At 41.3% G+C, this 27,152-nt stretch overlaps 1 protein-coding gene across 1 annotated transcript; it reads right to left on the bottom strand.

The window, feature by feature from the left end:
- Nucleotides 1-68: 68 nt before the first annotated feature.
- GGACT (gamma-glutamylamine cyclotransferase) lies at nucleotides 69-24,479 on the bottom strand. The gene is made up of 2 exons (XM_061472830.1): nucleotides 24,343-24,479; nucleotides 69-1,136 (listed from the first exon to the last, which is right to left on the bottom strand). The coding sequence occupies exon 2, from the start codon at nucleotides 1,117-1,119 to the stop codon at nucleotides 646-648; it is 474 nt and encodes a 157-aa protein (XP_061328814.1). The 5' UTR covers nucleotides 1,120-1,136; nucleotides 24,343-24,479; the 3' UTR covers nucleotides 69-645.
- Between the last annotated feature and the right edge of the window lie 2,673 nt (nucleotides 24,480-27,152).

The following is a 27,152-nucleotide window of genomic DNA, read 5'->3' as shown; positions in this document are numbered from 1 at the left end:
TTCACAGTACCTTATAAAACTAAACAGGTTTTAAAAATACTCCTTTCCAGTTCAGAAGAACATTGCAATACAGAGTAAGAATAGTCTTTAAATGTTCTCTATTTCTCCAGCCATTTCGTATTTGTCTTGAAGTGCATAGTACCTATATTGTCATCTCTCCTGGTTTACATTCAGTAACCTACTAAACACCATTACAAGTCAACATTAAACATGAGTTGTGCTTCAGTTTGCTTGCAGACACGACTTTTTAAAATCAGTTTCAGCTGTTAGTGCAATCGTATCATTGTTATTCCACCCACCTTGGAGAACTACACAAGAACATTTGTCAAAGCACTGAGGCAAAAGGGGAGGGAATTAAGAATTTACAGTTAGACCACAAAACCGATGTGCACAGATAGTTATTTTACACCTCATGCAAACCCAGTTACTCGCAGGTTAGCGGTGGTGAGGACACGGGCTTAGCCAGACAGGAGTCCCCATCTGTGGGTCTACAAGACTTCAAATCTAGCGCCAAGGCTCCTGGGTTGGGAAGGTTACAAGAGATCCTGCATTTTAATGACAAGGTATTACAGCTTTCCTGGGAAGGTTACTGATCAACACATGCTTAGTACTATGTCTTCAGGCGGGCTGCATCACCTCCTGTGTTTAATCCCGGCTTTCACGTAGGACATAGGAGAGGCCGTGTTTCCCTGAAGAGTCGTAACTGTCATGGTAGGGGAGGCCGACCCACTCGGGCGGATATGTCGTTGTGCTGTACACAAAGCACTCTATAATGCCCTCAGCAGCTGCCCGTGCCTCGCCCACACCACCCTTCCCTTCCCACTCCACCACCTCGATTCTCATCAGGGTACGCTGGTACATGTCTGGGCAGCCTTCAAACTCATCCAGGAACTGCAGCATCTGGTCGTCAACCGAGTAAATCTCCCCAGTGATGTGGTGTCCTGTTCCCGGGATGTTCAGCATGTAAGGAATGTTGTATTTGCCTGCAATCACCAGCGGGTACTTCTCCACAGTGCGGCCCCGTCCTTGGAATTTCGCTAGCCCCTTGGCTGTGTTGATCATGTGCTTGTAGTTGGGCTGGCCCTTCTTAAGCGTGCCATAGACAAAGACACGAGCCATCGTACCTGCAAAAGCAGCTGAAAGACAAAGGTGTATGTTATCCACACAGCCTCACTGGCCAACGTTCTGGAGAACCTCACCCACACCAAGACGCATTGTGCACACAAAGACTGTTTGGGTGTGTGCAAAGGGGGCCTTGTAGTCCTAAACCACACTTAAATATCATTCTAAATCCAATTATCTCTTGAAACTTTTCAGTCAAGAGATCTAACACTGAAAACTAGATACCAGCGGCAAGTCAGCCTTGCAGTTCTTTTCTGTAGTCACATTACAGCCCATGGTTCCTCTTAAGGAATCCTCAACATCAGCCAGTGCATTCCTCAGTCTTGGTAAAGCTCTAAACCTTTCTTCATTTTTCTCTCTTGCACCATGACAGAGCTGTGCTGCAGGAAGTGTGTGGTGTAATGCTCAGCAACACACAAAAGCAAGTTTAACCTGGTGTTTAAATGGGCTAAAAGGCTGGCTTTACTGAAAGGTAAAGGGGGGAAGAGATACCTTCATCGTTCCTGGGTTATTTTTCATGCTGTGCTCCGTTTATCCCCTATCGTTTCTGAAGGGCAGAGGCAGTTCTTGCACTGTTTGATGGTTTCCTACGTTTTGCCCTCCATCACCGACTACTGGGCAGAGCTGCCTCAGCCACAGCTGGCTGGCTGGGCCAGACACCCAACAGCAGAGGAGCACCTCCACCTCCTTTTGGAAAGAGGGTCATTGAACAGTGAATTTCAAGTTTGAAAAAATCTTTTAAAACAGACCAGGAAAAGAAACTTCATGTATTTCCTCCTATTTGCTCTTATTTAAGTAAACTGTCAAATCAGGTTGGGCATCCAAAAGGGTACATTGCTGGCCAAGAGAGTGTCATTGAAAATCCTCAGTAGCAAAGCAACTTCCCCCTTGATGAAGTAAACAGGTTTTCTCTGTATCTGAATAGTTTTCCAAGCAAAAATGGTTTGTGCCTTTATCTACTGGCAAACTGCTTTCACTTCAGGAAAAAAGACTGCACTGATTTCCTCCCTGTATTTTATCAGATATACTTCAGCGTAATTTATCCTTCATGACATAAGCAAGTTTTTTTTTGATGCAGCTCATTCCCTCACAATAAAGAGAGCATTAATATTCAGTCCTTTTGACTCCCTTTTATAAGAAAAATCATTACCTTTCATATTGTGTTTTGAATAACAAACACAGATCCTTCAGGAAGAAACTTGTCCCAGTGGGGATTGAGAAAGGATCAGAGTTAAGCACTGAAACATGCAATTAATTCCCATTAGGGGATTAGGGCACTCGTGTTCACTTTGAATCAGAAAAATGAATTGTTCACTACCAAGAGGTTACTTGTCAGAGTTAATAAGTTAAAAAATAAAATGGGAAACCTAAAATGCACATAGAAAGCTGAACAGTGAGTGGTGCATCTGTAAGAAAAAGATATGCTTCGTTTCCATTAAACAAAATCTCCATCCCTACTGTAAATCTGGAAATAAGCTTCCAAAAAGTTTACAGGGAAGAGTGTTGCCACTCCTGAAATTCGTGAAAACGAAGTACACATGTCTGATGGTGCAGCAGACCGCTATTTGGAACCATTACTGATTTGAAGAGACAACCCGTCATCCTTGGGCAGGACCCAAAAAACTCACCACCACCATCACCACCAAAAAAGAACTTACTAACCCCAGTTTGGATCAATGTTTCTGATACAGCATTTGAGCAGCTGAATTCAGCAGGCAGTACAAATGGAGATGGGGTGGCAATCTGACATTTCAGCCACAGTCACTGTAAAGCCACAAGGCTGAGGTATCGGTAGAGCTGTGGCTTCATAGGCAGGCAGATGTTGAGCTCCCCGTCACACCGCTGTGATCCACAGCAGCCCGGCTGCTCACATGCGGTGGGCTGGACACAAGGACTTCTATTAAAAAGCCACAAAGCCAAGCCCAGCCAACCCCAGCTGAGGAGTGATTGAAATAAACTTGGTAAAAACATCTTCTGAATGCTGCTTCATATAAATAAGACATACACAGTTTTCTGTGCAATAAATCTGGTCTGCTGTGTGCCGCGTGTCGAGTTGCAGGAAGGCTGTTAGATGTGTTAGTATCATTTCCAGCATATCATGGGCTTTCAAAAACTTTTTAGCCACCTTGTGGCAGGAGAGTAAAGAGCAGAATTTTATGAGGGTAATTTCACAGACTTCCACTAAGCAGCTGAAGAGAGTTATAGACAGCATCCCTTCACTGAATCACCAACAAGAAGTTGCCTTTTCTCACGTAATCCAGTTTGACACTTCTTATCTACAGTAGACCACCTAAGAGGAAAAGAAAGCCCACCAAAAACCAAACAAAATCCATCCCAGACTCTATACTGACTATTAGCTGCTAGGAAAGAACAAACCCATTCAGAAAGTACTTTAATGAAATATTCATGCCAGAATCATTAAAATTGAATGGCATGGGGAAATACAAGTGAAATCTGTACATCATCTCTTCAAACTATTTCTTTCAGCTATGAAAGGCAACCTGCCGAACTGCTCACAGATCAGTTATTAGTTGCTTCCTTACATGAGAGGCAAATAAAGTGACTGTTTCAGGACTATGCAGGTGCAATATGCTGTTGGGTGAAAAGTGGCTTGTAATGGCATCAGCCAGCAGCCTGGGTTGCTGCTTGGCATTAGCGGTGGTAGGGCTGCATCACTGTACCCCCGTCTGTCCTTGCCTACTGATGTGAATTTTAGGTCAGGGCTTTAGTTTTTCCCCTTGAGGTCCAACAGCTCCAGAGCACTAAGAGATGGATGGATGGCCATGGGGCCAATCGCTGGCTTAGTCAGCATGCACTCACAGATGAGGCTGAGCTGCTGCAAATGGGCTCTTTGCTCCCAGGCTGTATCTAAAACAAGACCTCTCTTCCCAAGCAGCAGCAGATTTGACAAAAAACATTGTTTCACCACAATTCAGAGAGTTACGGGATACCACAAGCTTCTTTTGAAAATGAAACGAGAAATAGGAGATGCACCACCCGGCTCCATGGCTGTTTGTGATCAGCGTAACAGTGGTTTTGGGTTTTATTTTGTTGAAACTTTTTCTCCCAACTCAGAAAGTATCCATTTCTCTTGCTCCATACAGTAACATTATTTTCCCTTGAGAAAAATTCTGTGCATTGGCTCGGTGACCAGATATAGTTACACATTAATTCTTCAGAAGTTTCTTAAAACTGTAGGAAACAGGTGAAAAAACAAAATGCCTTGAACTTTAAACTTGAGCCCCGTCTGTTTGAATGAAGCGAGTTTTAAGGTCACTCTTCACTCAATGCTAACTTTCAAGAAGGACTAACATGCCAGAGAGGACTCCTGGGACCACATCCTGTTGGCCCTTTGATGCTTTCATTTTGTTGCTTGCTATTTTCTTTATAGCACAGACAAGGGCTTCCTGCCTGGGCCGACCCCTTTCCAACCTTGCTGAATACCTCGGAAAAAGTTTATGGCAAGACACCTTTCTTATATTAACCACAGAGGCACCAGCAAAACGATGGCTCCTTTGAAATCAAGAGGTTACGTCCTCACAGCAGTTGTCCGCTCAGAAACTGTGAGGTGCTGGTTTGTGAAAATAAGCAAGATATTAAGAGCAACCAGTGCCACGCTGGATGCTACTGGTGCACTTAAGCTACTTCGCAGATACTTTCAGTTTCACGCTAGGATAGTTTACATTCCCAAACCAACAAATATGCCTGCCCTTAAGCTGGAGTATCTTCGAGTATCTGCCAGGAGGCAGAGTGAGGATGCCCTCCCTTTGAATAAGCATCAATCACAGTGCTACTCATACAAATATTTAAAGGTTTCATAGAAGAGACAGTGATTAACAGTGATACCTCAGGAAAAGCACAAGAATGGGGCAAGGCAACAGTGATGCATTTCTAGACTTAGGTCAGATCCTTCCTAAGCCAGAGGTGATGAGCACTGTGGCATAAAGGCTTTTTCCTTGCAAACCACATGCGACAGCAGCAGCACACAACAGGCAGCCCCACACCCTGACTCCACATGAGTGCATGAGATGCAAGTTGCATTGGGGGTTTTCCCTGCCACCTCCTTGCTTCATCTGATGGATCTTTCTCCCAGTCAGGGGTCCCCGTACACACCCTCTGTGCCACCAGATACTTTTCAGCTCTTGCTCTCTTCTAGGCTGATGAATTCACATGTATTTAACAGAAGGGAAAACACTCCTTACCTGCAATCATCTTTGCCACCTCTTCTGACTTTTCTGGTTCTCCTATAGTTTTATGAGATAAGGAAACTAGAACTCACTTACTAGAAACATTTGAGAATGGATAAACCATGGATTTATACAGGGATTTAAATCATGTCTCCTGCTTTGTTCACACTCCTTTCTCCCAATACATTTACGAGTGCTACGGAGCAATGGACTGGTGTTTCATAAGATCACAGTGATATCGCAAGCATTTTATCCGTGAGTGGCAACTGGGGTGTGAAGTGTTCACTGAAAAGTCAACTTTGTTGAAGCCTTTAAACTGGAAGTCTTGATAAACAGCTATTTGTCCAAAATATCATGGATGCTACAGTTAATCTTGACTTAGGGGAAAGGCAGCAGACTAGATGGCTTCTCAAAATCCTGCTCAGCATGGTGGGTCCTTATGATGCTATCTCAAGAACATGATACAATTAATTTAAATTACATAGATAGAAATGTCTCACCTTTGCACTTTTAGCTTAGATGCTTAAACAGGAAAAAACCCAACCAACCCACAAAAACAACCAGAAATGAAGCATTAACAGTAAATGCCAGATTGCTGTTACAGGAAAAAAGTAGAAAACAACTTCTGATAGGGCAGCCCTGCTATGCCAGCCCTGTTCCCGGTACCGTTTTGGATGCCACCCTGAATTTGAAGTGGTTTCTGTCATTGACATGCAGAGCACAGCCCAGTGTTTCAAACCGCTGACATCCTGAAACTCAGGACACAGCCTGCAGTTTGGATGGGTTCCCCTCAAGGTCAGCACACTGATTTACATGCCAATACCCAGAGAGGTCAGTTCGCTGTTTTGGACGGAGAAGAGCATCCCAGCCTGTGGAACACAGCAAACACTTTGAGTACCTAAGCTTGGGAATGTGTTTTTCTACACTGAAAAGATGGTGAGAGAGAAGGGGAAGAGAGAAGAGATGGGAACTTGTGCAAGATTGTGAGGGGCCCTTCCACAAGGGCCAGGGCAATGGCTGCACAATGATGCTCTGTGAGGAGGGGAGAGATGCCCAGGTCACGGCACAGCACTGTCCCCTCACCCCACAAGAGTGCAACTTAGCCTGGAAAGGAGATGATAAATGAAACCGATTGTTCAGCAACAGTAGCCTCCCATCAGCAGGAGCCTGTGGCTCTGGAGGCCATCTTATGCCTTTGCTCAGCTAGTGGGGAGATGCCACAGCACAGGGCTGCTGGTGAGATGTGCTGTGCCCAGAAGAGACCCTGCAGCCACGTGAGCACCTGGTGGTGCCTCTCAGGCAGCTGGACATCACAGCTGAACAGCAGGAGGCTGCTCTGGCTAGTGGCTCCACAGATGCTGGATGAACTGAGGTGCCAGAGCATTGGAACACTGTGCAGAGGGCTGCAAGATGATGCTCCTTAAACCTTGCCAAAATCAAACAAAATCCAGGTGCTAATCTGGGAACAGTGTCACGTAACACTGCACTATTTTATCTCCAGAAACCACCTACCTATCCCAGCATGGACTAGCCACTGAAACATGAACCTTTGACCAACCTGACAGAAATGAAGCATCAGGAGACCTGGTTTTTATCAGCCCATGGGCCAAGGAAAGGCAATTCATACACATTTATAACATCCATCTATACACACAGGATTTTCTACAGAGTCATGCTTTGCTTGTAAAGTGTTAATGGCCCACAGAAAAGGAGAGATGAAAATTAGAACCAGCTGTACTTAACGAACCACCAGATTTAAATGCACTGTTTTAAATGTTCAACCAGGAAGGGTACAACGTGGGGCAATGGCCAAGTATGTTCATACAGGAGGTTCATACCAATTTTGTGAGGTTCAGAAGGAGTAGTGGATAATAAGGTGTATCTATGCTCACAGAAGATATATTGACATTAATGACTTTTTATTTGCACGTATGCTGCTAAGTAGCAGTGCAAGAAGGAGAGGTCTGTCTTGACATTTGGAAGACCACAGCTGAGGTTACTGCACAAAAGGATGCATAAAAGCAAAAGTGGAGTATTCATATAATATTAAAGGAGAATGATAGAATCACTGGTTTGTGGCTACAGCTCTGCAGCAAGTCAAGCTGCTGGTCTGGAGACATCACTGTAAAAACAGTGGAAAATGAAAAATCAGCAAATCTTCCTTCTGTGATACATATAAGTATTTTCCTTCCTCTTTAATTTATTCAGGTCAAGTGTTTTTAAAGCTAAGAAATGGATTATGGTTTTTTTGTCCCTTCCTTCCCCCTCACTCCCCTATGTTGTTCTGTTGGTTTTTGTTTTTTGTTTTTAAAGGGATATATATGCTTTCAGTCTATGAATCAAACTTGTGGAAAAGCATAATATTTAACATGTGACATACTGATAACAAAAAAATCAGCCCAAGACGCTGCCCAGGGAAGTGGCTGAGTCACCACCCCTGGAGGTATCTGAAAGACGTGTATGTGGAACTCTGGGACATGGCTTAGTGGTGGACTTGGCAGTGTTAGGTTAATGACTGGACTCAATCTTCAGAGTCTTTTCCAACCTAAATGATTCTATTCTAATTCACTAACTGCAGTTATTTTATTTGCCTAATTAATTAAATATATATGCAAGTCTTACTTTGATAAGCTATGTTGGTAGTTCAATACTTTTTTTTTTCTTAAAGTGAATTTCACCTTGCAGCTCAATACAAGTAAAAAATAAAAACCCAATCCATACCTCAGCAACAAATCCCCTCCACCATTTTCTAATATAAGGTAAGAAAATACAAACCAAAACAGAACATCAAATCAAAACTACAAAGAATCATGAACAGATGTATATAATTACTTCAGTCCCACTGAGGCATATCACTTCTGTTTAGAAATTAATCCTGAGTTTGCTACAGAAAAAGACAGAGTCACAGATCATTATGAAAATAAAAATAATGAGTTAATTCAACTGTACTGGTCTTGATTTTTGTTCTTCAAGAAAGACTTGCAAAGTTCTGCGATGAAATCTGAAACATACATCACCTCCTTCAACAGCTAGGAAAGAATCCTTATCATAAAGTAAATACATCTACTGGCCTGCTATCTTCTACACAGAAGAAACAAACACATATTCAGGGGCATCAAAAAAGTCTGAAATGAAACTCAACAAGGCATTGAAGTAATCGTTTTTAGATCCAGAAAATGCAGTGACCAGAATCTCAAATACCCTCCTGCCTTGTAGCGTCAAAGATAAGCAAGACAACAATAAATTCCTAATTTGTCTGTGTGTGTCCTATAAGGATGTGTTGAATGAAATGCTTACTTTCTGGTAAGAAGTAGTTTGGTCTCTTGGTACAGAAACAAGCTCTGTAGTCTGATGCAAAATTTAGTGCAGATGTGTATTTACTGAAGAATGAGGAAAACCAGCTACACAAGTCATTAAATCTTCACCTGGAGCTACAAGAGGCTTACAAGAAATGCTGATGTAAATAATTCCGTAGCTATCTCTACTTGGATATACATTTGGAATTGCAAAAAAAACAAAAACAAAAAACCAACCAACCAACAACCCCCCGCCCCCAAAAAAAAACCAACAACAAAAAAACCCCAAACCCCTATTTTAGTTTTACAGTGGCATGTAGAATTTACGCTAACTGAAGGTCTCCTTGGCAGTGTCCAGGATGCCAGGAAGGAAGCCCTAATGAAAGGCATCTTAAACCAGAGGTCTGGCTGTAACAACAAAACATGTAACATTCGTTTGAATTATATAGACATTTATATGAAACAGAATTATTTACAAATAAAATATTTATATAAATAAAAATAGCTTTATATGTGTTGTGCAGCCTCTTCTCAGTGACCTTTGAGAAGGAATTTCTGTTACTAACTTCATAAAGGAAGAACAGAATCAAGTACTGGAAGTAAACGATAAGGGGAATAATATGCAATGTGGTTCTGAATGCAAAAAAGCCAGACTAGCGTCATTAAAATACCAAATATCTAGGAGATACCTGATAGGCATTCAAATATCTAGGAGCGTCCAACTATATGTATCTATCAATTCAGACTTTGTTTTGGGAAAAGAGGCACAGATGGAAGGCAAGACAATATTACAATATAGAATGTATAAAAAAAGTATATATAAAGTGTTCTGAATGCCTCAAGCTAGATCTTAAGATGTAGCCAGTTCAGGACTGGAACAGATTGCAAGCAAAGGTGATTAAGCCCCAAGTATAAATTAGCACCTTATCACCATGCTCCAGTATTTAAACGGTGGCTACAAAGAAGTTGGAGACTCTCTTTTTACAAGGAGTCACATGAAAAAAACACATGAAAAAAAAAGTCACATGAAAAAGGGTAAAAGTTACTCCCAGAGAGATTACAGTTGGACACTAGAGGAAAATTTTTCACAACGAGAATAATCAGCCACTGCAGGAAAGTGGTGGATTCCCCAGTGTTGGATACTTTTTAAGATTCAGGTAGACAAGGTGCTGGGCATTTTGGTCTAGGTCGAGTTCTTTTTTGCCAAGAATGTTTGGACCAGATGATCCTTAAGGTCCCTTCCAACCTGATTTCTCCGATTCTATGGTATCCTCTGACTAGCTCACAGCCTCCTCACACACCCCAAACATGCAACAAAATTATGAGAAAACAGCAATAAACTGGCTACGTTAGTAGTCAACAGAGCAGACCAAAGGGGATGCATAGATTTCAGCACAAAAAGGGTAACTGCCAGACTAGTATCCATTGCCTGTACAGTGGGACATGAGGCAGAAGTGACAAGGGAAACACTATATTCACCCTTTTCCAAGGTTTGCTCTGGAAATGAGAAAAGAATCCACACTTGCTGCAATGGACTTTATTTCTGTACTTTATTGGGATCCCACCTTTCCAAATAGATCCCACATACCCAGTAGCAGGTAGCGTATCCTCCAATTCACTTCTTTATTCCTACTTTTTCCGATTTCACTGTCAGTGAACAGGATGGGGAGGACATGAATAGCAAGTCCTAAGACTTTTGTAGCCTTCTAATTGAAACATTTCTGTTTGCATTGGGAGCTACATGATACAAAACCAACTGCTTTTCTTTTTAGCAACCTTCCTCCTAATTAAATTTATAACTACCATTTATAATTTATTTCCATGCTACAATGAAAGAGAAGGGCCTCCACTAAATATGAAAGAGAAGTCAGCACTGTGCTTTTGAAAAAGACTGGTTCCATTGAAAGGTCCTGGCTCATAGCAACTATGGCTTGGGAGTTTTTCAAGAGGTAGTTCTGGGCAAACACTTGTACACCTTCACATCAAACACATTTCACAATGGCAAGCTGACATAAGAAGATTTCACATATTAACTATATATATATGTATCTTATTTTTGGTCATAGGATAATGTTAACTGAAAATTTTGAATCTAAACATTACTCATACATTGTTGAAAATACACAAAAAGTTATTATATGTCAGCTTAGCCCAATTTGGCTATAGAAAGTTACACTTCAGCTCTTGGACAAATCAGTCACTGCCCTCTCAATGCCACTCTCCCTACCCAAGTATGTAGTGCAGCAGTCTCTGTTAACTCCGAATACTGGAGTAACTGATGTATTACTCTGAACACCATTTCTCCCAGGTTTGCCAAACAGTATCTAGAGACATTTGGAAACCTCAGTTAATTTTACTTCTGCATTTCTTAAGCTAATACTCACGTAGTGATGCTAATTAAAGGAAAATAAATAATATAATTAGGGAGTTACATTAGATATAAATCAAGAAACAGTGCATAACAAGACACAGAGAGAAAAGAAACTGTACAAGAATTTCATCTTTTTGATATGGCTTAAAAAGACAGGTAATGAACAAATCACTTCTGATTTCCAGCACGTGAACATTTCTTTTAAAATAGGTAACTCAAATCATTGTCAAATTAGAAAGCTTCATTAGCTCACTGCTTACCCCACGATAACTATTGATTAATAAAGGCATGCTTCTGAATACATAATGTATTACATTTTTTACTTCCAACACCTGGTGTCACCAGAATAACGCTGTATGTTTCTAAAATGCTCTGCAGTTGTGCGTGTGTGCTTTGATTTTAGGGCAGTAATACTTCGAAAGAAGTGGAACCATAGAAGTGATGCACACAGGCGATTTTGGTGGTTAACTGACCATGACAGGTCATTTTAAAAATTAAACTTAGGGTGTCTAAAAGCCTTCATTCCTTAGTTAAGATCAAAAAAGGCCTCAAGTGAAACAAAATTTCTTCATATTGGGAGCATACCTGTTCTGCAAAAAGCCTTTAAGTAGTGACTTCTACACCAGAATTTAGGTAATTGCAATCAATTTTTGTACTGGCTAATCACTAATTTTCCATCCAGTCTAGGGCTGTATTAATTGGTTATTATGATGGCTCCACTGAGAATAGACAGAGGGGAGTGATTTTGATTGATTATTGTTTGGAGCTCCTTGGATGTCCAAGATAAATGATAAGTTAAGTATCAAAGATCAATCAATCTCAGTCTCTCCTTCCTTGTACTCTATCAGCAAGACAGAGCCAATAAAAAAAGCCTGACAAATTCATGGAAAATGTAGAGTCAGAATTGGTGACCCTGTATTTCATTAAAATAACGAGAAAGTACATGTGCTGATATGCTTTAAACTTTAGATAATGGGCGTAAGAGAATGAAAGCTCTCTCAGCTTATTTCAAAACCCAAACAGAATTATGGCAGGCAGTTAGATCAACTAGTGTAAGATTTAAGTTGTGCTATGTTTTTAATTCGGTAAAAAAGAAGAAAATTCTGTATCGGAAAACAGAGGAAGATGTGGTCAAGATCTTTATAACTAATTTTGTAAAAATGTGTTTCAGCTGACACTTCCCATCTGCTAATTACGCATGAGTTTTCTTCGTCAGACTGTCAAAAAGTTGTATTGTCTTTCAATATTTTTTCAGTAAGATATAGGGACTTCTACACATATGAGTTTGCAGGTTTTAGTGCAACCATTGTGGATTTTAAAGTTAGAACAGAAAGGCTAACACTGATACACGGATTATTTTCAGGGGAACGCATATCTAGGGTCCATAGACTGGAGGAGATCCCTATGCTCCAGCAAGGCACTTATACCGCTCAGGTGATTTGTGTGACCAGCTTTTTGGTGACAGAAGATCAAGTCACCTAAGAAGAAGACAGGCAAGCAATGCAACCTCGAATACTGCTATCGAGTAACATAACCCCATATAAAGAAAAAAAAAAGTCATGGAAAGCAGTAAAAAAGCTGAAGCTTGAGAAGAAGGGTGCTGAGTCATTAAGAAAATCAAGCAGTTGGGAGAAAATCTCATTTTAAACAGATGTTAACATAAAGAATTTTTAAAAGAGACTACCTAAGTCTGAGGGACTAACAGTTAGACAGGTTTTACATGCATGATTTATTTAGTATAACACCACCACTTTTTCTCCCCAGCTTCTTCAGCATTTCAGAAGTAAAAAAAAACCCAACAACAACAAAACCACAAACAATCAACAACAAAAAGGGACAATTATTTTAGGACTCCCTAGCCCCTTGTCCCTTTTTAGAAGCAAAAAATACAACCTCCTCCCAGGTCTAAAAGGACTACTTTCTCCCATTTGCTCCCAAAAGATGAACATTCAGTGGTGACTGAATCAGAATGTGCTTAAACTTGACATGAACAGGAACAGAAATACAATTGAGAAGCAATACATAAGTCAAAAAGGTTCACGTATTGCTTAGCAGCCCAAAACACCTGGGTTAGGCTGATCAGGAAAAGACAGCTGAGATGGACCCAGGAGACACCACTTGGATGGCGACATCCACTATATTCAATGTCACTTCCTATACAAGTAGGAAGGGACACAGACCTAGTATTGAAGCCTAACATTTAGAATACACACAGAGGTACTTTCCCACCTCTACAGGTGGTAAGATGTGTGGATGCTGAAAAGCAATCGTCTATCTTGATCTATACTGCTTGAGCTTGGTAGAATTTTTGATGCTGCTGCTCACACTATTCCCACGAGCAAGCCAGAAAAAAAAGATGATTTAACAAGAACTGATGCTACTTAGGTAAAAAATGTTTAGAAAGACTATCTAATATTTACCAGAGGTTCATCTCAAACTGGACACATGCACAGTATTTGTTATATTCATTCTTGTAGCAAGGAAATACTGGTAATGAAAATACTCAGGTATGTGGCATATGCAGAATACCACAATGCAAAAGGTTGTGCACAAGGCTAATGAGACAGTGGCAAGGCCCTGCAGAACTGCTGCTCTGCAGCAGCCATTCAAATAATGCCAGTGCAAAGTTCTAAGATTAGCCAGGAATAATCAACTGTACAAACAAAATCTGGGGGAAGATGAGTGTGACAGCAGTTCTGCAGGAAGAGATTTGGCAGTTAGAACGACCATGAACTCAACACGAGTCAACAACATGGTACTGCTGGAAAAAAAAATCCTAATGTTTACATACAAACAAGCGCATCACTAGTAAGACACGTGAACATAGTCTGCTCTGATCTGGTGACAAACTGAGCAGTATGGCCAGCTTTGAGCACTGTGCTTCTGGAGAAGTGTGACCAGCTGACACAAACAGAACATAGGTCAAGAAACCACAGACTATGGGCGGTGGGGAGGAAGAGAGACTGTACTGTGATCACTTATTTTAGAGAAAATAGGGTTGTGCCTTTAAGTGTGTCAAAGCACACTGTAATAGAAAAAGAGAACCTATAAGCTTCTTACTGCATCTGCTTGGACAGAAGAGCCAATAAATTCCAAAGATGGGCATTAGGAAAGACTGCTGGTAAGCACAGTACTTGGGAAGAATCTAGACCATCCAGGAAAGCTGGGAATCCTTCACTACTACCATCCTCAACAGCAAGTCTGTCAAATCCCTATCAGAGATAACACTACTTCTGCCAAACTTGCCTTTCGCCAAGGAACCAGATGAGACAGCTCTTAGCTCTCCTTTAAAGACCCCCAAAACAACAAACAAAAACCCAAGGCAGTTTGATTCATATGCTATGCATGGATGGAAAGGAACACTAGACTCATGGACACTGCGAGAGATGGATTCTATGGTCCAGAACCCATTAGATTCTTGCTATCTCCAGAGAGATTCCTATGTTCCACTCCCTGCCTGCTTATCGACAGTACATTATGCAACTACTTGATTATTTTCCCCAGTAGCAGTAACCCTAAAAAGAGAGAAAGAAATGTTGGATTCCCACCCACTGCTGCTCCATATAGCACTTCCAAAATACAGATATAATCCCAAGGTGCTACACTGAACACTGACCCCACAAATCTTGCATTGCTTTCTGCCCTGTGACCCAGCTTCAAAAGGCCAAACAAAACCAAATGCTCCTAAGAGACATGGATTAGAGCCCTTGGCACAGAGGGCACAAATCTTATTTTTCTACTTTCTAGGAGATGGCACAGTCAAAGACTGTTGTTAGTCCTGAAGCTGGCTTTGGTTGGATTTGGCACACATGAGGTATGTGTGGCTCAAAGGCAGAGCAGCGCCGGGCCAGCTGAACATCTTTGGCTGATAAAAACACTGAAAGAAGGCAAAGCGTGAGAACAACCCAGGACTGCGCTGCACAGCCTCAGTTGCTGCACAACTGCTACTATTCCCTCTCTGAAGCTTCTGCTTTTCCATTCTGTTTTATATATTGTATGTAAAGGTAGCTATAAATCTGAATCTACAAAACAAGCCTTCTCTTGGTTTTGTCTGTTTTTCTTCTCAAACACTGTCTTCAGATCACAGATATGACATTTTAATCCAAATTAGTTCTGAAATAATTGCTATTTATTACAGATTTCTTTCACAAAAATTACACCTTATTTATTGGCATACACTTTATTTGTTCTATTGATAGCACGCTGATGACACACATCACTTTTTGAAGAATAATTGAAAATCTATGCCCTCATGCAGTTCTTCTCCAAGCTGTCAATGTGGTAACTGTGGACAAGAGATATGCTATTTTTCTAGACATGTAAGAAACAATCATCCTGCACACTCATTTGTTCAGAGACTGTTTTTCGGCATATGTGATCTTGCTCCAGATTTGCAGGTAAGTTGTTACATATACACGTGTAATCCAGTGCAATGCCATAGGTTTTATTAGTGACTTTCTAAGAAACATGTAAGTGATTATACTATGATAGCTCAGGCAACATGCTACAAAAGTTCCATCTGTAACAGCTCTGCCCACAACAGAGAAATTATCAGAGCTGGGATCCAAGAAGAGCTGTCTAAGTAAATACTAAATTCATGCATGCTGTTAATACTGCAGCTTTTAAAGATCACAAAAGCACAAGATTACTGGGGAGTTTATTCCTGCTGAGAGATAAAAATCATTAATCCCAAAACTGTCTGTTCCATTGTCACTGAAAATATTTCCCAACACTTTTCCCTAAACACATTCCCAAAGCATCACTAGTACCTAAACTAAAAATCCAGCTGATAACGTAGTTGGGCTGATGGTCTTAACAAGCCAGCTCAGAGAACTGGAGAGGGGTGGGGGAACGTCAAAGAAATGATCCATCTCACATATAATCTCAAAAATTAGCCTAACAGATTAATTTTTGACCTGTCTGATGTGGAACCAAATTACCTGTTTTGGTAAGGTCATGAAAGGCAAATTATCTTAAAGGCAGCATTACCTATTCCTAGATTCTAGAATTATACCTACCACGTCATGTGTTTGGTGCACCACTCTGCAGACCCTGCTTAAAATCAGGATACATCAACACTCATGGTCAACCACAAAAAAAAAACCAACCACTCAAAAAAAGCTCCCCAAGCCCCCAAACAAAACAAAAACCATGCAAACAAAAACCCCCACAACACATATTTGATGAACCTTGAACTGAAAGGTCATTCAAGTTTGTCTTAACATTTAGAGCACAAAGTTCTTATATAGAAAGAGTAACTATAATTAATAAGGTTAAAAATTTTGAAATGTCAATGAATAAACATTTCCTGTATTCATATCATGACTGTGATAAAAATATACCTCTGCTAAAGGCAGCTAAATTATACAGCCTACTTGAGTTTTCTCCTAAAACAACAATGAAATGGAAGTTATACATAAGACATATAAACCACAATTCAACAAATTAAAGAGATTAATCCATTGTTTTTATACATAGAAATTAGGGGAAAAAGCTTTTTCTGCATTAGGAAGTTCACTGTCTACAAAATTAAAGATATTTGATGACACCCATTAATGCAGTAAACTATCACTAAGCATACGTAATTAAAAGATATAGTAACTACTAGCAGTTAAAGAACAGACTAGATGAGCAGATGGATCCAGATATATTTTGACCTGAATTTCTAGGTATTTGGACAAGATAAAGGTAAATATAAACAAGAATAGAAGGCAGAGGAAAAAACAGCCAGACAGCATATCTCATTAAGAAGCCCCATACTAGAAATATAAAAAACAATCACCTCTTTTCTCTCTCTGCTCACTTACTTGTCTTCTCAAATAGGTTTTGTTTCTGTTAAGCAGGTTTCCTGAAGCTTCATGTAACACAAAATCGCATTGCTAGAACCACAATCACAAAATAAGGCCCGTTGCCTTAGGACAGTTTAATAAAAAGAAAGAAATCATTAACCTAAAATATAATTTAAATTTTTATTTTATGCTCATGGTCTCTTGAATTTGACTCCTGTTAGAAATAACAGTTAAGAGAACAGGTTTCTATCTACAGAGTCCACAGAACGCAGAGATTCTTTTTTCTGAGCCCTTCATATCACCTTCCCCAAAGACACTCTTCCCAGCTGGACAAAGTTCCTAAGCATATAACTTGGTGTTACTTTTTGTGTTTGAAATGAGCTTCGGAAAGCTTTAGTAAGATTTGGCCAGTGGCTGGATTCATATTCTAAAAGCTTTCACAGACAGTGTATTCAAACTACATCACAGCAAGCACTGCAGCCTTAGAGCAGGTTAGTGATTTGATGTGTGAAATGTGTGCGTGTGTGTATGATAAGTGTCCTGCTGGGATTTATTCCCTTTGTAATTTTCAGCTAAGGCAAAATTAAGCCTGGGGCTCCACTCCATAAATCACATCGAAACATTTCTCTCATTCATACAGTTTCTCAGTTATCTCCACATTTTCCTATCATAGCGGAGGCTTAGCTCTGTGCAATCCCATCTAAATTTCATTTAGCTATTCTCCTATGCCCACATCCCAGTGTAGTATTTACCAGAGTATCTCTGTGCCTTACAGGCAACACAAGACAAAACAGTATTTAGCGTTGCACAGTCATGTAGTTTGAAAACACTGGTTCAAAGTATACTTTACCACACTTCATGTATGTGTTATGCTCCACCCCCTTTCAGTGAAAATACTCAGCTCAAATCCTTACTTACTCATTCTACTGAAAATCTGATGGCTTCACTAAAATATAACGTCAAAGAAAATCAACAGTAATCAACATACACTCTTAAACATATTTAAATGGTGACACTCACTCCAAGATCTCTAGTAATCTTTTCCTCTCACTTTTCTAATCTCTCTACGCTTGTCACATCCTCTTCAGAGTTGTTCCTTTGCCCAGAGTAAGTTTAGGCTCAAGGACTTCTTCAAACCACAGTATCTCCCTTGAGCACCTGCACAGGCATGCAATTGGGGAATACAAAAACATAATGCCTATATCCTCCTTCTGCTCCTACCTGTACATCCAAGATCATCACATCTCAGCTGACAATCATGGCTAGTAACTTTTATATTAATTTTCCACCTCTCATTTGATCACTGGTCCCCGACTACTCTTGCTTAAAACTCTTTTCTCCAGTTGCCTCCAATCTTTCCACCCACATATTCTGATAACAGTTCATCTGTAAACAAGTCCTGTTGTGATCTTAAATCCAATCCCAACAATAAAAAAATCTGAATCCAGTACTTTTCAACTTGTTACTATGGATGCTTATGTTACTAATCATCTTCTCTAGCCTCCTAACAATCCCATGAAGGATTTCCACTTGTCCCCAGACTGAAACACTCACAAGAACCTGTTGCCTCACTGTAGAACAATGTCTTCTTGGTCCGGGTGAGCTGCGTTAGTAAATCCATACAAGAGAGCATATTCCAGCACTCATTCCACATACAACACATATGTATGATCCCATAACCTCTTGAGCACAAGAAATAAAAAACAAAGGCCAGAAGAATGTCTTCACAAAAGGGAGGCAGGAGTTACACAGGAAGACACACAGAAGGATGGTGACTAGCAATATGGAGATAGATGGCATGCAGAAGAGCAATTACATGGTGTTTTACAAGCTAAAGTTCAGGAGATCCCAAAGAAGCGGCCAACACCCCTTCACGGTAAAGATGTTGACACAAACCCCAATACTTTACTGGGCAGTATTTTCCAATCGCAGTTCTGAGCTTGCAAACTTGAGCCTGGAAGTTCTACTTGTTGTGAAAATACCAATTATTTTGTGTTAAGTTCTAGCTTAAGAATTGTAGCTATTGATGTTAAATCAATGATTAAGCAGCCTCAAACACTTCCCTCCAATCTTGAAGCATATGTGTACTATGTACTACCAGAACCTGAAATGTTTTATTCCAGCACCCACAGTGAATTGCAGGTCATGTGATTAAATTATCTAAATAAAATAAAATAAAAAAAGATAACCAAACCCAAAGCTAATAAAAGAATTAAAAAAAGCTAAAGACTAAAAATAAAATTAGCTAAAGACAAGAGAATTATAACTTCTAAGTAAGGCCCTTTTTGTACTTGATGTACTTTGGCCTACCTACTTACCATTTCCCTCTCTATTAAAACAACCTGCAATTTCTTCTAATGAAGCTATTAGGTAATGAAATTCTGTCATGGCCTTATTCTCATATCACAACTACCACGAATCCTTGGTTCATCACTAGGTCTAAATGTCATTCAAACCCAGCACAATCACCTTTCTTCCAACACAAACCCAAACCAAGACCCTTATTTCTTACTCACTATGTACAGTCTCACTTGCAATATCACTTTTCTCAGCAATGTTTTGAAGGAATTTGGTTTATTTCTATTTTCCTTCTAGCTTTCAGTATTACTGTATATGTAGACTGTGCCTCTCTTGATGGGAAATAATCTTAACCTTTAATTTCGAGAAATTCACACATTCTGAGAGCAACAACAAACTTTTTCCCAGAACTTAGATTGGATAAAATTGAACAACAAACACTTGGGTTCAATGTAAAAGAATTCAGAAAGAATGCTACTAGTAACTTCTTATGAGCCAGAGGGTAGTATTCACCTCTCTTAATTTCCTAAAGTTCAGAATCTAGGCTGGTTATTCAGGCTTCACCAGTCAATGTCAAGAGATGTGAGCTCAATCTCTTGCCACCCGCTACAAATGAAACTCGTATTTCAAATGCAAGTTTGTTATCTTGAAGAAGTAGATGAAAGAGGGGAGCAGTCGTGAGGTATAAACCCACAATTCTAATCAGTACTGTGTGTCAGCAGTAACAACAGAACCCTAATTATTTAAAGACCTGTACACAAATTGGTCTGCCTACCACAAGGCAAGATGTATTAAATAATGTATTTCACTATATATGTAGACAACTTTTAGTCTTTGCTGCAGAAGGCGGCAGCAGAGATACAGGTTGATACAAGAGAAAAACTACAGAAGATTGAGTCCTGATCAGCAGCAAAAAATATTCTGGAAAAAAGAGAAGTATTTTATACTACCATTCCAAAACACCATATGAATGGTCCATGATACTGTTACCAGAGATTAACATAATGCCAAGTATTCCTGGGATTTCTGGAAAATGTATCTGAGAATTCTAGACCTGTGGTGAGAAACAAACATTTATGGCTCCTTCCTCACTGAAAGCTAAAACCCCAACTGTTGTCAGAGAGCCAACACTCAGCCAAAAGTACAGCAGAGCAGTCAAGGGAGCCATGTTTCCTCTGACATCTCAGTGATTTCCCTTACTCATCCTTACCTTAAGGCTCATGAATACACCTTGCTGAACAAAGAAAGAACCAAAGAATACACCCTGCACTGTATTAACAGAAGCATGATCAACAGACTGAAGGAAGAGATGATCTCCATTTATCTGACCCTCATGAGACCACACCTACAATACTGCATCCAGTTTTGAGCCCCCCGATACAAGGAAGGTAATGAGGAAGGAGCATTTGCTCTGTGACAAGAAGTTCAGGGAACTCGGCCTGTTCAACTTGAGAAGAGATGGCTTTGTGGTGGCCAAACTGCAGTCTTCCATTACCTGTGAGGAAGTTATCCAGAAAACACAGCTAGGCCCTTCACAGTGGTGCATGTGGGAGTTGGAGACTCCAACAGGCATAAACAAAAATAAGAGAGACTCTGACCTGACTCAAGGAAAAGGGTTTTCATGATGCAAGCAAGCAGTGAAGCAAGCTGGATTATAGTAACATAGAAGCTGTGTATCAGGCTAGACAAAATGAGTGGAGGGAAAGAGATAAAGAGACATAATTACTCTGGTATTATTTGATAGCACATATATGTAAAGTGGCAGTATCATCCCAGCACTGATACTCTCTCACAGCTGAAGCCTGGAGCAAATGGAATGATCTTCCTCACAGTTAACAGTGGCAACACACAGCACTGGAAAAAAACAAGTAAAAGCGATTCTACATTGTCAAGAACTTCTGTCAAAACAAAAGCAATATGATGGTTAACTCTGGCTGTTAGTAAAGGACATGATTAATTACAGTCCACACACTGCAGAAAGGTGGCAATTCCAAAGGAGAAGAGGTACCTTGTAAGTCAGGGAAATCACTTGAGAGTGATATTCAGTATGTTTTCTCAAGATACTAAGAGTAAATAGCTGACACACTTAAAGAAATCACAATGGCCAAAAATCTTAATGTAAAGGGCATTCTTGAAAACCACTGTAATGGTAAATCAATAGAATATTATCCTGGTATAGTCTGTCCTCCTTTAGCATTAATTACTTTTGGAAGTGAGGAAAAAAGAGCTGTATTTGACATGGTCCACAAAATGTAATTAAACTTCTGGAGTGAAAAAGAGCAGAAAATTCTACATAGCTACAGATTTGGATTTAAGAACAGTGATGTACTACTGCTTGAACAGTTCTGGTTTTAAAGAAAAAAGTTATTACGCACACTTTTTAGAAAGACAATGCAAAAGGTACTACATTTGCAAACTCAATGACATGACTGCATCCATACATTTCCCTTGTATCTTACTACCTGTGCAATACTTACCTTCTCTGTCAAAATGCTGCAAACAAAACATTTTGAAAGATGGGAAGAAGAAAGGTAGCACCAGTACATACAGGAAATGCATTCTACCGTGGCATGTGTTATCTGCTTAAGCAGTTCATGTTGCCCAAAACATCATGCAAGTTTTACATTCAATCCTATATAAATCAACAGAGTTGTAATGTAACCAAGTTCAAAGAGCTTACGCTTTTAGAGGATGAGAAACATACAACAAGACTTGATTAGGAATGGGGGGGGGCAGAAGTACAGTGCTCCATAAAACCAGATTACAAAACCTGCAGTTTTTGAAGTGTATTTTTTTGCCACAAGCAGTAACTGTTAATGCTGCTTATGATCACACAGAAAAATAATTACTCCATCAAAAAGCATACCACTTCAGCTAGTAGCAGAACGCAAATGCCACAACATACCCCTGGAATTTATTATTCTCTTACTTCACTTCAGAAACTGCTCATGACTGCACCCTTGTATCTACACTCACAAATTCAAATCATAGATCAGGCAGTCATGTAACTTCACTCCCCAAAAGTACCCCAAGAACAAATGTAACCACATGAACAACAGAAAGTAGAACAGGCAAAAATCATAGTTACATCAGCAGTCTGATGAAAGTAATTTTCGAGAGGAAGCTTCTTTTGAAGCAGGTAGTTGGGTGACTGTTGGGAGTCATGAGAATGTATAGACAGAGTCAGAGGAACATTGGCTGGAAGGGACCTTTGACGGTCACTTAGCCTGGCCTCCCCCTCAGAGCAGAGCTAAAGCCAAGGCTAGATGACACTTTTCCAGGTAAAGAGGCTGTACTCAGCTAACACTGGGTGTGAGAGACAGCAGGATATCTGATGCAAAACCAGGCCTTGTGTGTGCTCTGTACTCTCCAGAGGAACTCTGCTTTCCACATCAAAAATCAGTTAAGGAAAGCATGAACTGAGGAAGTTAATTGGCTGGAGTTAATACAAATACTAAATGAACCTCCACTCAAAAGCATAAGATCTACATAGCTAAAGGATAAAGAGCAGACACTGCAGACAATGAAGCATCCAAAGCAGTATTTCTACCCTAAATTGATACAAGAAAACAATAAGCAACCAACCTCCGATCACACATATAATTCCAGTGGTCTCAAAATAAGGTCATATACAAACTCAAAGAAACTTGCCTGCAGAGCTGATGCAGACCACCACAGTAATTTAGGAAGCAAGGAGCAAACAGACTGCAAGAACCCAAGCAAAACAAGGTATGACCCACATACTAAGTAATCAGTATTTTTCAGCAATAGGATGCAGATTTCAAACTGCTGTGTATGGAAAGGCTTATTTTTTTAATGCACAACACCCCTGGCAATTCAGGTTTTGAGACAGACAGTGAGATCTGTTCTATTTAGCTTTTATTTACTGGCAGCAGTACAATGCTGTAATACACTTAGGTTACACTATACGTTAGTTTTTATATGACATTGACAACTACGATGGAGCAAGGCCAGAAAATGAGTGCCAGCTGAGGATACCTATGCGATAAGCAGTCTAGGTTTTTAAGGCTTTTCTCAGGGAGAGGGTACAAGAAAGATGATGTATCCCATTTTTCATTTGTACTCGTGAAATTTAAAGCCTCTCTTAATGGCCTATGTCACACACCGAACAATGTTAATTGTCGAGAAATTGCTTTTCCAGGTTGACTGCCTGCTTAAAGCAGAGTACATAAAACAAGTCCACTCTTCACAGAGTTCTACATAAAACAACTTGGTCATGGGGATATTTATAGTTGTGCTTCTGCATGTTAAGCTGCTACCTTGGTATTTTCAAAGCATAGCAAAAATTACAGAAGTAGCAAATTAAAAATCCCTGAAGCAAAAAATGAGGAAGTTAATTGTCTGGAGTTAACACAGATACAGCTAAATGAACCTTGACTCACCATCAGAAGACTTACATATTTCTAAAATGGAAAAACATATAGAAAAGGCAGGAGAGGAAATCCGTAGAAAGATAAAAAAGGTAACACCCTCTGCCCCTTCCCACTCTGGTCCAAGCAATGCATGCAGAAAGACAAATGCTCATAAGTGTTATCTTGTAAGGGTCTAGATATCAACTGTCACAGCTTCTCTTACTCTATGAGACTGAACCATTTTCTTCCTATTCTCCCTCAAGTTCTTGCTCTTCAAACCCACGTCAATAATCCCTTCAAGGTTAACGTATGTTACTGAGTATTTGCACCATAATTAACACTGGAGGACTGGCTAGGCACCTGCATACCAGGCGAACCCGAAGTGCTACCACCTTGGCCCCTCAGCTGCCCGCGACCTGTCCAGGGTCGCGGGCAGCCCTCTCCGAACCAGGCCGCATTACTGCCGGTAAACCCGGCGACACCAGGGCACGCTGCCGGGGCCTTACAGGCCGGGCGCAACACGGACACCGCGGGGTAAAGGCAACGCGGCTCCTGCCCGCCACCGCCCACCGGCAAAGAGCCGGCAGCAGGGTCGCGCCGCGCCGCTTCCGCCCCCGCCGCTCTGACCGCGGCAGCCGCAGGTAACGGGCCTCCCCTCCCGCGCGACCACCGCCTTCCCCTCCACGGGGCAGCCCCACCCCAGCCCAACGGCCGCCGCGGAGCCCCGCCCCGCGATCGTCTCATTGGCAGCCGAAGGCTCGGCCTCGGTGGCGTCACCAGGAGCAGGGGCGCGCGGAGCAGCTGTGTCACGTGACGGCGAGGGCAGGCCACCCGCTCCCGCTCTGCCGCTCCCCGCCGGGGCGGGCCCTGCCGCGCACCCCCGCGGCGCCCGCTCTCGGCACTCACTCGCCAGCGCTGCGGTGCCTCTGCGCCTTCGCTCCCGCCTGCGGCAGCCGCGTTCTGCCAGGCCCGGGGCGCCTCTCCGGGGAGTAGGTGGCGGGGCGGGGTGGGGTGGGGCCGGCCGAGGGGCGGGAGGGGGCGGAGCTTCACCGCCGGCTAGGGCCGGGGCGGGCTGGAGGGGGTAAGTCGGGGTCGTTCTCCTGGGGAGGCCTGTGTGTGAGGTGAGCGGAGTGTCTCGGAGGGTAGGAACGGGCGTCAAACGGCACAACTGCAGGCAGCAAGCGTGGCTTTTACAGAACTTTTACGAACCCTTACTGTTTCATGAACGGTGCTGCCCACCCCCTGGAAGGGGCTTTGGCTGTGTGCAGAGATAGGGGTCGAGCCTGTAGGAGCTCAAGCCCTAAACCTTCAGAGCGCGCCGCGGGCTTGCTGCTACCTCCCTTTCAGGCAGCTTCCCCGTCCGCAGCCGAGCACCCCTTCGAGCTGGCCCACAGACAGCAGGCAGCCTTGTAGCAAAGCAGGTTAAGGCTCTACACAGCAAAATCACTGTGAGAAGCTGGCTGTGCTGGTAGGAGGACTGATACTTGTTCTGTTTGACGCTGAGTAGCTGGGTACTTCCGTATCTGGGGCATAAAATCACCGTTCTGCAGCCTGGGTACTGGGACAGCAACTGCCCCTTTTTTTTTCAGTCCCTCCTCCTTGACTAGTCGGTAAGTTGGGAATTGGCTTGCATCTGTTACCGGCTGTTCCTTTTCTTACACAATTGGTACTCAATAACTCTATTCCAGCTCTAAAGCAGTGTAAGATTGCTCTGAGTTTGAGGCAGTATTTCCTACTCTTCTTCCTCTAGCTTGTTCCAGAAGTTGAATTAATTAAGTATTCCATCATTCTCCCCAAGTGCTGCTTTCGGGTTGGCATTTTTTTGGTATATGCATTCAACATCTGCACATTTGTGCAGCATCAAGATTTTGAACTGTTACTCCAAGGGGAAGAATGTCTTCCTGTGTCTCACAGTACCAGTCTACTATGCCCGTGACATTTTCCTCCCATCTTACAGCGGAAGCCTGAATCATAACCTTACTACAAAAATAAACACCATTATCACAATTAAAATCTATTCAAAGAGATAGCAAAGCACAGATTTATTACGTGGCCGCGCTACAAATTTTTTGCTTCTTGCTCAGCTGAAAATAAATTGGAACATACCACTGGCAATCTAAATGATCAAACTCTACATTAAAAAAGTTCAACTCGGCAATCACAAGCTTCCCATTTCAGTATCTGTAAGGATTTTCTTTTTTGTAAGAAAAATATTTTAAAAAGCCCTGAATCACTTGACATGTATCATCCCTGACACACACTGAACACACAGCTATGTACAACCATTTCATGTTATTGTGGAGCCCAGCACTCAGTCCAAATCACCAGTACTAGTAGTACCTGCTGTGTGTGGTTTGTAAAGGACATGAGTTTGGTTCCCCGAGCATTTTTACATCACAGAAATTCAACTGTGTGGTCTCACTTTATTTTCTAGCAATGTTTAGCCTTTCTGAGTTAAACGTGCCCTCATAAACACACATCTGGTAGAGACATCAAGAGCTGTGGGAGGAAGCACTATCTAGTGCCAAAGGTCAAGTCAAGAATCACTTGGGAATCTACATGATAGATGTGTAGATGTACCTGCACTCAGAGGAAATGCAGAACACAAGCAGGAACCAGCAAATACGCTATTTAAACTAAAAGACCTCACCACACAGAATTGGGCTATGCCATCACATTTAACATTCAAACAGCTACAGCTTGAAATAGCACTTCAGTTTAAGAAAAAAAAAAATATAATCTCACCTTTGCAAGTTTACAGTTTCTTTAGATTGCTTGTAAAACAAAGGGCACCAAAAGTAAATTTAATAAGAAATTGTTACCATTTATTGTGATGATAGACAAGCTAACAATGGATCAAACTGAACCTGAACGTTCTGTTTCCGTAGGCAGAAATTTAACATTCAGGTGGTTTATCCGTCGTGTAAAATTTAACTGTCTGCAGAAACCAAAGCTCTCCCAGTTTGTCTGATCCCGTTCCCTCGTCCAACTGCTATAACTCTCTGACTCTCAAGGCAAGTACCTGCCAATTTGTTTCAGTGCCAGTCTTTTAAAATTCTTGGTGCAAATAATGTATGAGAGTGCTGGAGGCATATGAGACCAGATTACTTCAACTGAGCAGCAGTGAGATTTTCTTCATATATGAGCTGATCACCTTACTTACTCTTTGCAGTTAGTGAGGAAGAATACCTTGCTTCAAGTACATGATGCCTCACATCCTAAAGATGCTTTCTTTAGGAGATGAATCCTGTCTCAAGTTACCTGGGTTTGTTTTTTTCCCCAGTGACTATAAAGAGAAACTAGGACAGATAGCTCAGGTGCAGGTCTCAAATATGAAGGAAACAAGTTCCCAGTGAACAGGCCTGTATTTTTAACAAACCATTCAAAAGTACTTAAGATTTTTATTTCTGAATGCTCATAAACACGCACACAACCTCCATCTGTAAACTTTAAATCCTAAGTATGAAATTAGGAAACTTCATGTACATGGCATTGGTCTAAACATGACAGAAGCATACAATTAGGGAACTCCATTGGAAGTTTTTGGTGAAAGAGACTCTCATCCATAGCAGTCATTGTGAATGTTTTTCTGACTCCATTTTTTGCACTGAATCATTCTGTATTTCTCTCTTCAGAACTGTACTTGAACAGGCAATCTTTGACGAAAAAAATAAAAGTATCCAGTTTTCTTAATTTCATTAGAGAATCAAGCAAGC

This window comes from Pezoporus flaviventris, unplaced genomic scaffold (genome assembly GCF_033815535.1).
Source record: "Pezoporus flaviventris isolate CSIRO_AGI_PZ_B2104156 unplaced genomic scaffold, CSIRO_AGI_Pfla_v1 ptg000072l, whole genome shotgun sequence".
Lineage (NCBI taxonomy): Eukaryota > Metazoa > Chordata > Aves > Psittaciformes > Psittacidae > Pezoporus > Pezoporus flaviventris.
Note: the sequence above shows the minus strand (reverse complement) of the source record. Positions and strands in the feature narration are given on the sequence as shown.